General features: G+C 39.0%; 1 protein-coding gene across 1 annotated transcript in view; it reads left to right on the top strand.

Moving 5' to 3' along the window:
* Positions 1-1,237: 1,237 nt before the first annotated feature.
* Positions 1,238-15,210, top strand: part of LOC110046671 (uncharacterized) — a 23,984-nt gene continuing 10,011 nt past the window's right edge. The window contains exons 1-12 of the mRNA XM_089272774.1: positions 1,238-1,388; positions 4,133-4,262; positions 5,252-5,354; positions 6,139-6,223; positions 6,824-6,871; positions 8,041-8,175; positions 8,831-8,962; positions 9,899-10,021; positions 10,449-10,580; positions 11,536-11,733; positions 13,032-13,223; positions 14,800-15,039. Coding sequence (XP_089128900.1) covers positions 1,331-1,388; positions 4,133-4,262; positions 5,252-5,354; positions 6,139-6,223; positions 6,824-6,871; positions 8,041-8,175; positions 8,831-8,962; positions 9,899-10,021; positions 10,449-10,580; positions 11,536-11,733; positions 13,032-13,223; positions 14,800-15,039 — 1,576 coding nt within the window. The 5' untranslated portion in view covers positions 1,238-1,330. The remainder of the gene's footprint in view (positions 1,389-4,132; positions 4,263-5,251; positions 5,355-6,138; positions 6,224-6,823; positions 6,872-8,040; positions 8,176-8,830; positions 8,963-9,898; positions 10,022-10,448; positions 10,581-11,535; positions 11,734-13,031; positions 13,224-14,799; positions 15,040-15,210) is intronic.

Raw genomic sequence — 15,210 nt, 5'->3', positions numbered from 1 at the left:
CGAACGCCGGTAAGCGTGAGCGAGCGAGACACGATAGTTTTGATTTTACTTCTAATTGGATAAAGAAAGTAGCGCGTGCTTTGTAAGCTAGTCGCGTAGTGGTGCAAAATCAATTACTTTGGACACGCAAAACACAGATAAATTTTTTTTTTTTATTTAACATTTTAACATTCTGTCGATAACGACGTCAAAGCTAAGCGTCATTTTTACCTCATAACAGCAAGTATCTAAAATGTTGAGCTGATATGTCCTTCAAAATAGGACTTTAGCCTCTCCAACTCTGACTTCTTCGCGTCTTATTATAATTCGCTTTACGCTCATAAGACATACATCGTAAGGGGCGCGGGAGGGGGCGGGGCGCGGGAGGGGGGGCACTGAGAGAAGACAGGCCACGGGCAATACACTATCTAATCAGTATTTCTGCATAATTTGTGATTTGTACTGAAGCCCATCAGGGTCATCCATTAACTACAACAAAAAAATCGTTTTCTCCAGATTTAGCAAAAGTTACATAAATACCCTTGAAACTCGAAGACGGCTGAATTATTTATTCAGAATGGCTAGAACTGGACTTATCCAAAAACCTTTTTGATGAAAGTGTATCGCAAAATGTTACGAAACTTTTATTACAGATCACGGGGGTTTCACTGAAAAAAATGTAGTATTTTACATTGTAAAACTGGATATGTTTGTGACCAAAGTTACACATGGGTGACACATGTCGTTGATTATCAAAAGTGGAAATGTTTATTTTTGGCGTAATTTTGGTATGCCTACAATTTCAAAGTATTAAATGCTAACTCAACGAAGATGAACTCACTTCAATTTACTTGTTCCTAATTCTGCACGATCTTGGCGATTAAGTTTCTTCCTTTACAGTCGCCCACCTCTAGCATTTTATGTGCAAACTTAAAACTAATAAGTTGATGTTAATTTGTATTTTTTCATTTATTTTCATCCAACTGCTCACTTCACTGAGGTGTTGAACAGTTCATGAAAATGTTCAAATCATGAAATATTAACTTAGCTGCATCAAGATCAAACGCAGCTTGTGTCGTTCTGCATAGCAATAACGTGAAGTCATTGTTTGCCGGACCAATTAGCGTCGGAGGTAAATTACGAGGTGATATTTCCCTGTAATGAGGTTTGTTGTGTTCCAGCTGTGAAAGCAACAATTTGTCTCCATGGAGACATGATCGACATGGCTTGCCCAGCTGGGAATAAAATGAACGTCTTCATCATTTGAAACTTATTAGCGTCCTAATCAAGATCATATCGCAGTCGATTTTGTTTAGATGGTTCCACAGCGCAAGGCTTGTTTGAAAGGAAAATGTTGTTCGTTTTTCTCCTATCGCTATTTCTATTTTACGACTGTTCTCAAGGCAAAGGTGAGAAGCAAATGACGTTTTTTCCAGTTTTCAATCAGTGGTAACCAGTCAATTATTTTATGCTTTGAACATTATTTAATTAAAAGAAAGAAAAATCGGTCATGTAGAAGATTTTCCTAGAACCACAATTTTACTTCATTTTTACAACCCAAATTGAATTGACCTAAAATTCAATTGCGTTCGCGCTTTTTCATAAAGGAGAAGACCATAAATTAAAATTCATCTTCGGCTATGAATTCAAATGTCATCACTATTATAAATTTTGCTAGTTTATAGATTGCAAAACTCGCCTAGATATCTGTCCTGAGGCAATTAATAGACGCAAATAACGATCATATTGAAGTAATTTTCTGTGAAAATCTTTTCTTCTTTTTCGTGTCAGCCTATCAACATACATAAGCTTGGCGCTTAAAATATCGTTTACCAAGGAGTGTCTATCTGAGAATAGCATTATTTATTCCGCAATAAATTTTTAGGGTTTGCATGCTTGACGGTAGAATGGTCGAATCTGTGATTGTTGGCTCTTATTTCCTTTATTTCTGTTAATATTACTTAAAATTCAAAATAGTTTTCAGGTGAATTTTGTTTCAGGTCACACTCAATCGCTCTAGCCTTGAAGAGACTCTTTTTCGATCGCACAGCAAAGAAATCTACTGGCACGCAATCTTCTGAATTGCGAGGCTTGAAACCTGTACCGCGAAACTACCACTACAAATCCAATACAAATCACGAAATTATCAAAGTTTAATACCGGAAACATCGCACAAGAATATGTCGGAGTTAAAGCCGCGGTACAGTTCAAATTCTTCAAACACCGATTATTGGAGCTGTAAAACCCGTCTTTCTTAGAATTCGCCCCGAGTGATAATCGATTATAGTTTGATATGTAATTCTTGAGCGATTTCAAGTATTTCAATCGCTTAAGATGGTCCGAACTTTATCTGAAATTATAAAGGTCGGTAACTGCTTTTGGATGGAGTTATCAAGAATTCTGTTTTAAGATAAACACAAAATGCCAATCCAGCTACTCTCACGACCATTTGAGTGTGAGTGAAACACCTCCCGATAAAGCTCATTAATGCCGTTTAGGAGAAAAACCTTTTACTTGAATTTGATTTCATCTCTTTGAAGGAGAGTCCCTTTTGTGCACAGTATTTCAGTTTCGTACGTGAGATTAAAAAATAAATGATGCAAAAATAAACGCCCATATTCGTAACTATCGAGTTTTGCTCTGTTTTTATATAAAGTCAGTAGCTCTGCAGGTTTCTTCAGAAGCCTTCTAAATTATCGACGCTTAGTTTTCAGGAGACCAAATTAGTTCAATTTCTGGTAATCTAGTTGATGTACATTCCTTGTCGGTCTACTCAAGTTTTCACCATCTAATAACTTCAGGTCACCCTGATGGCTTTCTTCGCAAAGATAAATATTCGTGGGAAAACATTTGTTTTGTTTTGTTTTTTTGCGATGGTAAGCTCTACAATTTTGTTATGACTTACAGGTTGTATTGATTAATATTTACCTTTTGGATAAATATTTTTATGCGTCCAGTTTTCGCAAAGCTTCTGAACGAAAATCGAACACTGTCGAAAATACGTGGCACTGAGGCAGAAATGTTTCGCTTTTTCCACATTTTACCGTTTCAAGCGGATACTTAGCAAATTTGACCTCGATTCAAAATCGCGCTCGATGGAGTTAAAATGAAATACATTGTCTGAACAGCTAATTTGATCGAGCGTCGTATGAACTCGCGAGTTCATCGTTCCCAGAGGTTTGTGTTCTACTCCACGCCTTTGGTTCGTCTGTGCATTTCCCGATCTAATTTTTATCAAAATAACTGACAAGATCCCATTGACTGTATTCAACATCTTTTCAAAGTCCTAATGAACACAGATCTAATCTATACTGTAGAATAGGAGACTGGGGGGTATTCTGGTTTAATGTGGCATTTAAGGGAGGGGTAGTTGAGTGAGTATTTGACTGTGATTCATTTAGCTCGAGGTTAAATAAGTTACAATAACATCACATTTTAAAGATGATTTCTAGTCCGTACTGCGCAGTCTCAGCACCCTAATGTTTACAAAGATTATAAATCTCACTCGATGGAATAACATCGATTTGCGGCGAATCGATGTTATTCGTTGCGAGCCACATACCTTATCTTTAAGGCCTTTCAAGTCTTTTTTAAACAGCTTCATTAATTTTTACAGCTGCAAAGCTGTTTCATCAAGCGATATGCGAAAGAACGAAGTATAAAGCTGCGACCGCTTTGCATCCATTTTGGTGGTTGTTTTGAAACTTTGAATTTACTCCATGAAAGTAGCTGCGAAATCTTTACAATTTGTGATATCTTACATGAAACAAAACAAAAAACGTAAACAAACTCTCGAGAGTGCGCAGTACGGACTGGAAATCATCTTTAAGGAGCGCAGTTGCCTAATGGTTAGCACGCTAGACTCCCCTACACCCCTCCTCCTTCAGGGACATTGTGTTGTATTTTTGGGGAAGACACTCTACTCTCACAGTGCCTCTCTCCACCCAGGTGTATAAATGGGTACCGGCGAATTTATTGCTGGGGGGTAGCCCTGCGGTGGACTAGCATCCCATCCAGGGGGGAGTAGAGATACTTCTAGAGAGGCCTCATGCAACGAAAACCGGAGTTAATCAAGCGCCAGCCTACATGATGGGCCACTGAGCTCGAACGCAGCATTACCTTGCCTTCATATCACATTTTTGGTTTTTTTTAGACATTGTGATGGACGTTGAAACTTCGAGTTCCGCTTTCGCGGGCACAGACGCTGAAATAAAGATCAAAATCTTTGGAAGCAAAGGCAACGTACCAGAAAAGACAATTTCAGGCAGTTTTGAAATAGGAAGGTAAAATGCATTCATTATTTGGAATATAAACCATTAGACCGCGTCACCTCCTAGAATAGGAGGAGGCTTGATCTTTCCCGGCGAACAGTGAGAGGATCTGGGTACCACATGATATCGTGGATTGCCCTTGGGATTGCCCAGGTCTCCAAACAAGATGGCGTCAAGCGGTAATCACATGCATGTCTTAGTTATGCTTAGCTCCGATAAGTATTTACCTTGTAATGTTATGTAGTCCGGTACATAATGTCGTATTAGGACAAGATATTGGTTGAGAATTTCCTTTCAGGAGTAAAGTGTTCCATTCGAAATTTCCTCCATGAACCTGTCACTTTGGCCGAGGGGTCAGGATGGGAACACCGAAAGGCTAGGAATTGGTGTAAACAATGGAAACAGTAAATGGAACACGAATGCCATTAGGAACAGCCAAATGGGATAGGAAAGCGGGACTACTTTTTCAAAAGTGATAAAAATGTAAAACATGTTTATGCAGGATGACCATTTCAGTTATAAAATCTATCAATATGAGACCTGCGTAGAATAAATAAATAAATAAACAAATAAATAATTAATAATAAAAAATATAAAATATGCAAAAATCTAAATCTATAAAAAGACTGTAACTAAATTCATATACAATTATTCAATTGTTAAATCTTTTCGTCGATTCTAATTTAACCCTATTCATCAGGTTAAATTAGAATGTGTTTCTCCGGGAAATTTTCCAATAGACTGGAACGAAAAGTCGTGTTCCATTAACATCCTAAAAGAATTATCCGTAACGTTATTGTAAATCAGTAAAAGATCACCATTATCATGCGATGACTGACCTTCTCATAATAAATTAAGTATTCACGTTGAATGGCCAATGCTAGTGTCATCAGTACTGATGAACAATTTGTCTCGATTTTCTGTCAATTGAAGCTCCGCATGCGTGTTACAGTAGCACAGCTCCTTTAAACATGTTCTGACTATTCTCTCTCTCCTTATAGCGACGACAGAATTACCATTAGAGGCTTCGACATAGGTTACGTGACAGGGATGCAAATTCATCGGAACAAGGATGGTTTTGGGCCTGACTGGAAACTTGACAAGGTAATCATGGTAACACACGAGTTAGCAATACCAAATTAGGTTCATAAGGGAAAACAGTTTCTTTGGGTCAAGAAAACGCCCGAGCCTATTAGACACTGCCATGAGAGAATGAAGTGTAAGAGAGCTTATCACTTATGTATTGGACTTGTTCCCAAGGGAATTCTTCTCAAGTTATTTTCAGACATGGTGACCAGATCTTTCGCGGATAATGTTACCACAGGTGATTCAAGGATTGTTCCGTGGAGAACGAAAATGCCTGTAAAGGATTGGCTATTTATAAACCCTCAAGCGATTTCCGAAATTGGCAGTGATCTAGAAATAACGTAAGAGGGACTGCTTTGGTAATAAGGTCTATATGGAGAATAAATCACGCGGGAATTTGATGTTCAAGCACTTCTCTCCCTAAGCACTGTACATTCCCGTGGTTTCAATTACTGAATTACAGGACATAAATCTCCGTGTAGTCCTGTGCGCCCTTGATAACAGTAAGTGACATGCGGTGTGTGGAAAATAGAGTGGCTTGCGTAACAAGCGTTCTCTTACCGGCGAAGCGTTTTCCGCATTTTTGGCCAGCAAACATAGGGGTCAGAGCCAAAAAATGCCTTCAATCTCCTCATTTCTGTGTGCTTACTTTAGGTGTGGAAAAAGATTACCATTTTCTATGGAAAATACGAAAAAGGATACTCGTTTTGGCAAAATTGGTATAGTAGGTATGGACCGGGGTCGTTATAACACTGGCAATTGAATATCATTTTATGAACTGATAACTTTTCTCTTTTTCCAGATTACCATTAAGATCGCTGGACAAATAGACAGCATATTCAATTACTATGACTGGGTCAGCGCAAATACATGGGTTACATTAACACGTAAGTAATCTGAGTGCGCTTCACGCATCTAATATTTAAGCATTAGATGTCACTTTTTTAGTCATTAGATGATGAGCTCGAAGTTTCTATCGCGTGATAGTTGACGAGGCAGCAGGCCAAGTCACCAGTCGAATCGTTTAAGTATAAATCTACCTGTCGTTTTTCAGTACCTACTTGCTTCCATATTTCTTTGTTTGTTTGTTATCGCTTTGGTAATCGCCTCACGGTGCAAAGCGAATATAATATGCAATAAAGTACTGACCTTGTCTTGTTTGTTTCTGTAATAAGTTTTTTCAAGAGACGATGAAGGGTGAGAGAAAGATACATGCGTTACACGCGTTGATATCTACGTGGAGGTTGAAAATGCGTGCGAGGGCGCTTGCGCTGTCCACGTGAGTAAAATTCGCATCGCAGGATTTCCTTATTTCTAGACGCTTCTTAGATTTCTGCATGAAAGGATAACTTAAAGAAGAAGAGCTATGTAGAGGATTAACTCTCTCACTCTTTATCCTCTCCTGGTTTTGCCTGTTGTGTTTATGAAACGTTCCCAGGGGTAATTGAGTGACCGGGTGTCTTTTTTCTCTCAACATTTTCTTTCAGTTTCTTGCCCCGGTGACTATCGTGTTAACAGTCAAGGCTGGTGTGATGGTAAGCTGCTTTTAACTGATTTGTAGCATTTCATCAACTAATAAACAAACCATTTTTTTTATATAATATGCTACCCTAATAAAAGACTAGAAAAACGTTCAATATTCGGCCAAAGCCCTCGGGTTAGAGTAAGTGATAGATTTATAGAGGATATTACATGACCGCGAGGGCCGATACGAATTTTTTCCTTCGAGTGCTGATGTCATCTTTCACGAGTGAGTGCGAGATACCATCAGAATGAGAGGATAGAATTTGTATCTCTAAGGGGCAAGGTTATGTTCCGTTTATCATGTTGATATATAAGGCATCTGTCATCGTCAGTTGTAACTGGAGTGAATTTGAATGTACAAGTATTCAGTTGAGTGTCGTGTGACCAAAATCAAACCAGTTACATACCAATTAGACTGCTACGTCAATTTCAAACCATAGTAAAACCAAAACCAAAGTAATTGCCTGATTACTTTCGACACTCGATTGAAAACCGTTCTAATTTACCTAGATTATATCAAAATAGAATATACCATGATAACACTTACGGCCATGGCGGAGATCACCGTTTCAACTGAAAGGCATTTAAAACAAAAAAAACTTTGAGAAATATCTTACTCCACTGATAATTGGGGTATACCCCTAAACTGTAGCTTAAATTGCAGCTCTTGATATGTAGGTTATTGCCAGATATAAATTAACGTGGTCTTAAAAAATTAAAGGGACCTTTAGAGGAAAAAAAGTTGTCAGAATCGTTGCGGTGGTTAATCAAATCTCGTATAATAACAAAAACAACAAAAACCTTTATTTACTCACGGTTTAGTTTAAAGCAACAGGTTTGCTTGGGGAGCCGTGTTTACACTAAAAACAGAAATATGTACAGTAATAATATGATAATTCTACAATTCTAACAATTCTACGATTCTACCATAAGAGGAGGTATGATTTTATGCTTTTAACAGACAGATCTATCTAAGGCCTTTTTTCCAACCAACGCCTTTTCGCGCTAATGAGCCTTCCTCTATAATGTCAGTTCTTTAAAATGTCACCTTTCTACTTGATGTCCAGTGTATCGATATGTTCTGATAAAAAAAAAATACAACTTGCCCTATCTCACGAAATGAAAGCATTTTTTGTTGAAACTTTATTTATTATTTTTTTCTTTCGTGTTTTGATTTTAGTGCCAGATGTAGATGAGTGCCAGAACCCATCATCTTGTATTTCACCAGCCACGTGTAAGAATACTCACGGCTCATATTTTTGTCAGTGCCCTAGTGGTTACGTCTTCAAGGCAGGATCAAAGAAAGAGTGTCAAGGTATTACTACTGGTACTCAAATTCGTTTCCGGGGTCTTTCGTGAGTCGTCTTCCCAGAATGATGAGAGACCCTGGTAATCAGTTTGGTTGCCGGCTAGATTTAAAGAAATCTAAGTAAACCTGGGCGATTTTGATTTTACGAACCATTCAGCCGAACATTTCTGTAATAAAATTAGGAGAAAGAACATTGCCGTAAACATGGTGAAGAATTTTCGAAAATTCGTTTTTACTCGGCGAGATGATCCTCTTTTCCAGAAAACGCTATTCCATTTGCCACTGAAGAAGTCCGTAAATTCAAACCGGAATAGAAAGCCCCCTGATCAATATGAAATATATCAAACAGGAAAGACTGTGTTTAACAACATATCTAAACACCGAGAGGAGAGTTAAAAATACGACTCGCAGCGGAGTATTTTTGAAGAACTTCAAGGTGTTCGGTGATGTAGTCAAATACTGCCTTGAGTGTTAAACATTTCTTCTCAATAAAAACTAAAACTAAGGAGAAAACGGGAAATAAAATCATAGAAATATGCGGTAATTAGAATTAGATATCTAAACACCGTCAGGGTCATGATTTCTGTTGTTTAAACTCGATGAACTATTAATGAGTTTGAGAAACGATGTTTCAGTAGAGTTTGAATTCTCTTTTTTTGAGACGTGGACGAATGTCAGACGGACCCCTACAGATGTACCTCTCCATCTCAGTGTATGAACACTGACGGCTCTTTCTATTGCAAATGTCCCAGCGGTTACAGAAAGAAAGCAGGAACATTGGATCAATGTAAAGGTAACATGGAATCCTATTCATAATTCACTGGCTTGAAGAGTTTTTTATAGACTTTGAGGAACCATAAAGTTCCAAATATAAGCTCCTGCTTATATTTTTCAAAGAACGCATTAGAGGAGCTTATTTTTATTTTTAGATTGCAATATTCTTCTATGCACTGAACGAATTTTTTTGTAGACATTATACCGTCCGTTTCCAATAAGAGGCCGATTGTTTTTCTTAAATGGCGTAATGAGACAACGAAACATTCATTCAGGTTTTTTTAGCATAGAATTTGCCGGTTTTTACTCCTGGGTGGAGAAGAGAGCGATGAATTATAAGAGTTGAACGTCTTCCTTTAAAACACAGAAATGACAACAACCAACGAGGAAACCTTGACCCCTGCAGCCAGGCCCCAAGGTGCTAGCCATTCAGGGTCACCGTGCTCTCTGCTATTCAAACAAAACATCAATATCCCCGTGATTGAAACGTAAACCCTGACCCCTCGAAACTTAAGTAATTTATCTATTTATTTTCAAGTAAGGAAAAGTGTTGGGAGGCGCGGTGGCCTCATGGTTTGCGCGCTTGTCTCCGGATCGAGCGCTACGGGTTCCAGCGGGGACATTGCGTTGTGTTCTTGGGTAAAACATTTTACTCTCACAGTGCCTCTCTCCACCCAGGTGCATAAATGGAAACCGGCGGGCTTAATGCTGGGGGTAACCATGCGATGGACATCCCATCCCATCCAGGGGGAGTAGAAATACTCCTAGTCGCTTCATGCTAGCTACGGAAACCGCGATAAGCTCCGGCCTGGTTGGCCACTTGGCTCATATGCTTACTTCACCCTTTTTATCAGGAAAGAGTGTTAAAAGTTTAATGTGGAACCGAAATGTGGTTTTTAACCAAAAAGTACCTTAAATGTATGGTGAAAAAAACTTATGTATATCTGTATTTCAGACATCAATGAATGCAGAAACTATCCTTGCGACAACGGCAAGTCAACATGTGAGAACTTAGTTGGAAGCTATCGCTGCAACTGTAAAAAAGGTTACCAGAATCTGGATGCCAAGCAGTGTATAAGTAAGTCAACACTGATATGCGCTGTTCTTTAAAAATCGCCGTAACTTGAGTTTTGTTCTTGCTACCGACTCTTTGTAATACTAACCTGGCAGCAAGCAGTGGGCTAAACCAGTTTATTTCTGAGGGAAGGAGGCTTATGCTATGATCAAAATACTGTTTCCTGTTCAGGAGAAATGAAGAAAAAAACGCGAAAAATAAACCAAGTGAAAAAATGTTGAATAAGCAGATGTATTGAAAAGAAAATCTCCTAAAGCCAAAAGGTGAAATAAATCTTTGTAAAAGTGAAGGAGACCAAAAATTCTTTTCAGAAAACTTCCTCTCCCAAACGTCCCACCTTCAACCAAAAAATTAAATGATCTTTCCCTATAAACTTGATCGACGATAAATATTAGTTCTCATAGTGAATGGCTTGATCTCTCATCACCAGATGCGAATGAGTGTAGGCTGGGCACAGACACTTGTAACACCACCTCTTCGCGATGCAGGGACACTGAAGGAGACTTTTATTGCCGTTGTAAAGATGGCTTTACTCAGGGAGTTAATAACAAGATCTGCGATGGTACGTAACATTTGCTCCTACCGCTGAGATGAAGTGCCCCCTCCTGAATTGAACGTCCCCAGTTGAAGATAGAGACGAACAAGATGAAGATAAATTTGATAGAAAATTTGCTCCTCTATTTCCATATATATGTGCATTCTACAATGTGCCTATAGTGTGCCAAATTTAGTCTTACTATTTTACAGAGTTAATTACGAGCAAAAAGAGAGTTGAAATATAGCTTTTTTACACTTGACTAGACCCTCTGAACGTGAGTAACTTACGACGTTTTATAGCAAAGTTCAATAAACGACAAAGAGAAGGCAATAGACCGTTTTCGATATATCAAAACTCAGCTTGGAAGTGAGGCCTAGAGGACACAAACAAAGGAAGTCGATTGACCATGTTAATTTATTTCTTTTTTGTGTGTGTCTTCTAGGTCTCACTATCAAGCAGAATTTTAATATATCGAAAGTGGCCTATTGAGGCAAAGGAAGAGAAAGAGCCTTGCTTTAAAGAATTGTCAGAAATAATTGTGTTTCTGATTCAGATTCATTTTATTCTGATAGCTACTTAAATAATCTTTTTGAAAAAAAAAGTATTCTTAGACTAAAGCATTCTTTCTGTTGCTATCATTATTACATGGCTAGCTCCCTGAGCGGGCGAGATAGACCGAATCCCGCGCTGTGATTGGCTACTTGAGCTGACACGATGGCGCTATCTCGCCCGCTCGGGATTTCCCGCTGTGTCCCGAAAGAAAATGGTGGCCTCTTCCATATAATAACTCTTTTATCGACCGAGTTTATTCGGTCAAGATGGTTGGATATTGGCCTCGTTCGCTTACGTGTGTTTGGACCTCGACTCCGTTTTGGTCCATAAACAAGCAAAAAAAGAACTTGGCCAATATCCAGCCATCTTGAGCTCGCGCTTGGTCGATAACCCATATATATCTAACACGTGTTTCTTTACTAAACAGCCATTGCATGCGTTCCCTTGAGTACCCCGGCTGGAAGCACTTTAGAACCAGCACGGTGCACTCAAGCCAATGCCAATATTTATGGCGACAAATGTGTCATGACATGTAAAGCAGGTTACGTCATCGACGACATTCAGCACGGAGTGCTTACTTGCGGAAGTGGTTCAAGGTGGGAGGGAAACATTGGCAGATGCAACCGTAAGTGACGTCACTTCCTGTTTTAAAGAGGGAATCTTTGCTCACGTCATGTCATTTTTGTCGTCTTTGTGTAGAGAAGGCATAATGCTTGATAAAAATTGACTCCAAATATTTGAAAAGCTTCTGAAACTTACATTACTTGCAAAACATTTCGGACGTTAAAATTTCGGACGTGTTATTTCAGACGTTTAATTTTCGAACACTTTTTATCTAATTTCGGACAGATTTCGGACAACAATTGCGGACACCGCTAAGATATAGCTTAAGTAAATTTACGCCTAAAAAACATGAATTATACTGAAATAATATCTGTAAAAATGATAGTTTTACTGCAGCCTCAAGGTTTTACGAATGCACTGGCGAGAAATTCAAACATATTTTATCAGGCCGTTACGTATGTCAAGGAGTGTCTCAACTAGAGTTCGCTCCATAAAGCCCGGCATGAAGGAAGCTAAGAGCTTTGGCGTTACTTCCAAGTTTTATACTGTACTGTAAATATTTCGGACACTTTAAAATTTCGAACGGTGTTATTTCCGGACACTTTTTTTTTCTCCGAGATTAAAATCTTCCGAAACTTTTTACAAGTGATGTAGTAATTGGTGAAATATTTAGATTGTAATGTTGTAGGAGATATTGACTTTCAAAAATTGCAAAATGCCTGGCTGTGAAAAGCGCTAATGAGCCTTTACCTTCTTCGAATCCTTCTTCGTAAAAGTTTGAGTTTTTAAACCTACCCGACGGAGAAATTACGTAGTTAATATACTGGATTCAGATTCTCTAGGGACAGTTGATCGTATCGCGATCTTTCAATATATTCAGGGTTATTCATTGTACTCATTGTGCACATTCGACGAAGATGGCTACACTCTTTCATAGATGCCTTTTACATGTAAAATGTTTGATCTAAACTGTCGAATAATTTATCAATTTTAGGCGTATTTTTATCAAGTAAGGATTGGGCAGCCTTTGGCTCTAGAGCTCCAGTCCGTTCTTTGTTTCAAGTTTCTTCATTTTTTCACAACAAAATATAGATTAAATAGAGATTAAAAAAACATTTGTTAACGAAAACCCACTGGATGAAAAATATATTCACACATCTAACATTTAACATAAGACGTTATTTAAATTAAATTTAACAAGCGAATATACTTTCTTTCCGTTTAAAGAAGAAAGCGCCCTGAGTGTAGTGTGTTGTCGAATAGGTTTATTCTGCTTGTTCATGCACACCGCGTGCCAATATGTTACACTGAGGTTGTGGTCAATCGTTAAATTCTTTTAATATCCTTGTCTGTCAACAGCTGTAGCGTGTCCAGCCCTGTCCGCCATTTTAAATGGAAGAATCTTCCCGTCGACGTGTTCATCAACTGGAGGAAAGTACACAGAGACGTGTATGTACAGCTGTGACAGCGGGTACTCGCTGGAGGGTCAGTCGAGGAGACAGTGCTTAGCGGACGGAAATTGGGATGGAGCTCCACCTTCTTGCAGAAAGAGTAACAAACAGTTTATCTTGTTTTGTAGAAATGGACTGCGCCGGCATTATCTTCGAGTAACACAGCTATTTCAATCAACCTTAGGAACAAAATGGCGGCTGCATATTTTACCAAAATACCATGCAAGTCTTACAAAGCCCATAAAGTACAGGGAAAGTGATATTTCTCGTCATATTTGTCCATGCGCTAACGATATTGTGCATGCTAGGTTTGAAGATGTTAGAACTTTCCTGCAGTTTTTATGAGCGTCGTTTTCGTGCGCTAAAAATTATGGGTAAATTTACAGTCGCCTACGGAGGGTTTAACGTTGTCAGAGCAAAAGCCTCAAGCTACAAGACCGAAAGTTAGGATGGGTAGAAGTAGAGAGCTGCCGCACGCGCTCAATACTAATCAGATATAACAACTGAACATGGCAAACATCATTTCCTAGATTTTCGTTTTCGTCAGAAACAAGATTCTTTTCGCCACACCGAATTTTAGACGAATTTTCAACTAAAAGTCATTTAACAGAGAAAGAAACGCTACAGAAAAACGTTCTCATGAGTGGAAAATCTAATGTATCCTTGCTAATGCTTCACGTGTAAAAATAAAAATGTGTAGACTTCCTCTACGCCGATGAGCAAAATTCCGACGGATTACCAGACTACCATTCGGTCTTGTCGCGTAGGCTTGACGCTTTCATCCGACAACGACATCCAATACAAACACAGCATTTGTGATTTCTGGAGACGGAACACTCTTCCATGAATATATATTATTGAATCGTACAGTTATTAAAGAGGCTCAATCGTCGATGACCTGAGCTTCGAAAAGTCAAATGCCAAAAGACATATCTACACATCAATGGACACCTATAAATAATGGTCTTGTTTGGTTAAAATATTCTTGGTTCACCTGACGTCAAGGCGGCCATGTTGGAGCTCCTAAACAAAGAAACGACGGCCATGTTGGAGCCCCAAATTTAACCTCCGGGGACTGAACTCTATTTTTATGTAAATCTTTTCTTTGTTTCGGTGAAAAAACACGGCTGTTGATCACCTGAGTGAAAACCAAGAATAATGTATCAGTGCATTGAAGCTGTTAGAGGAGTGTTGTCTAAAACCACCCAAGCAGGAGGTTACCATCTTAAAGATGAAAAGTTGGACGGAGATTTTCAAATTCTGCTCCCTTGTCTTCAAGAAAATCGCTTAAACTAAATGTTATTTGTTATCTCTTCGCCAATTCGTTTCACTTCTTCATCTTCGTCTAGGCATAATTTGTGTATTAGCAGCCAGGTGTCAACAATTTTTACCTGTATTCAGCTGTCTTGGCCTCTGTATTAAGTTGACGTGGTCACCAAAGTCCCGAATAGCGTATTGTCTGTTTTATGAACTGCAGTTAACAGGGGCCCTCATCAACAATAACCTGCAGCCTGTGCTAAAGGAAACTGGAATCAAATCGTTTGTCTTTTGACTTAACAGAGGGCTGTATAATACAAGCTGTTCATCAAACCATCTGGAGTGAATATTTTTTGGAGCGAATTGCCCCGGTCACCCTATCCATCATTGGTTTAACACCATTTATCTTTTTTATTCAGTTGATGTGAAGCCATGGATTGTGTGTCCTGATAACATAAAGCAAGATTTACAGCCCAGCAAGAGCACTGCTGACGTCAGCAGTGTGTGGAAGGAACCCACTTCAAACGTGAAGCAGATCACTATCAATCCGCCTGAAATCTCTTCTAGTTACCAGTTTCCGGCGGGTGAAACGAAGGTGGAGTGGACTGCGACTAGCCCCGCAGGATCGGCAAGCTGTGCGATTTATGTTACGATAGAAGGTAAATAAATACGTTATTTCATGTCTTAAGCCATTTAGGGGTCGGAGCGTTGGTTCGGTCTTTAAAATTTATTCCCCCCCCCCCCCCCCCACCTCCGCCAACCCTGACCGAAAATACCCCAGACACAAATGTGAAATATCCGAGTGATGTTTTCCAATTTTCAAAAGATCT

This window comes from Orbicella faveolata, unplaced genomic scaffold (assembly GCF_042242905.1).
Source record: "Orbicella faveolata isolate gen_17 unplaced genomic scaffold, um_ofav_v1 contig_35, whole genome shotgun sequence".
Classification (NCBI taxonomy): Eukaryota; Metazoa; Cnidaria; class Anthozoa; order Scleractinia; family Merulinidae; genus Orbicella; species Orbicella faveolata.
Note: the sequence above shows the minus strand (reverse complement) of the source record. Positions and strands in the feature narration are given on the sequence as shown.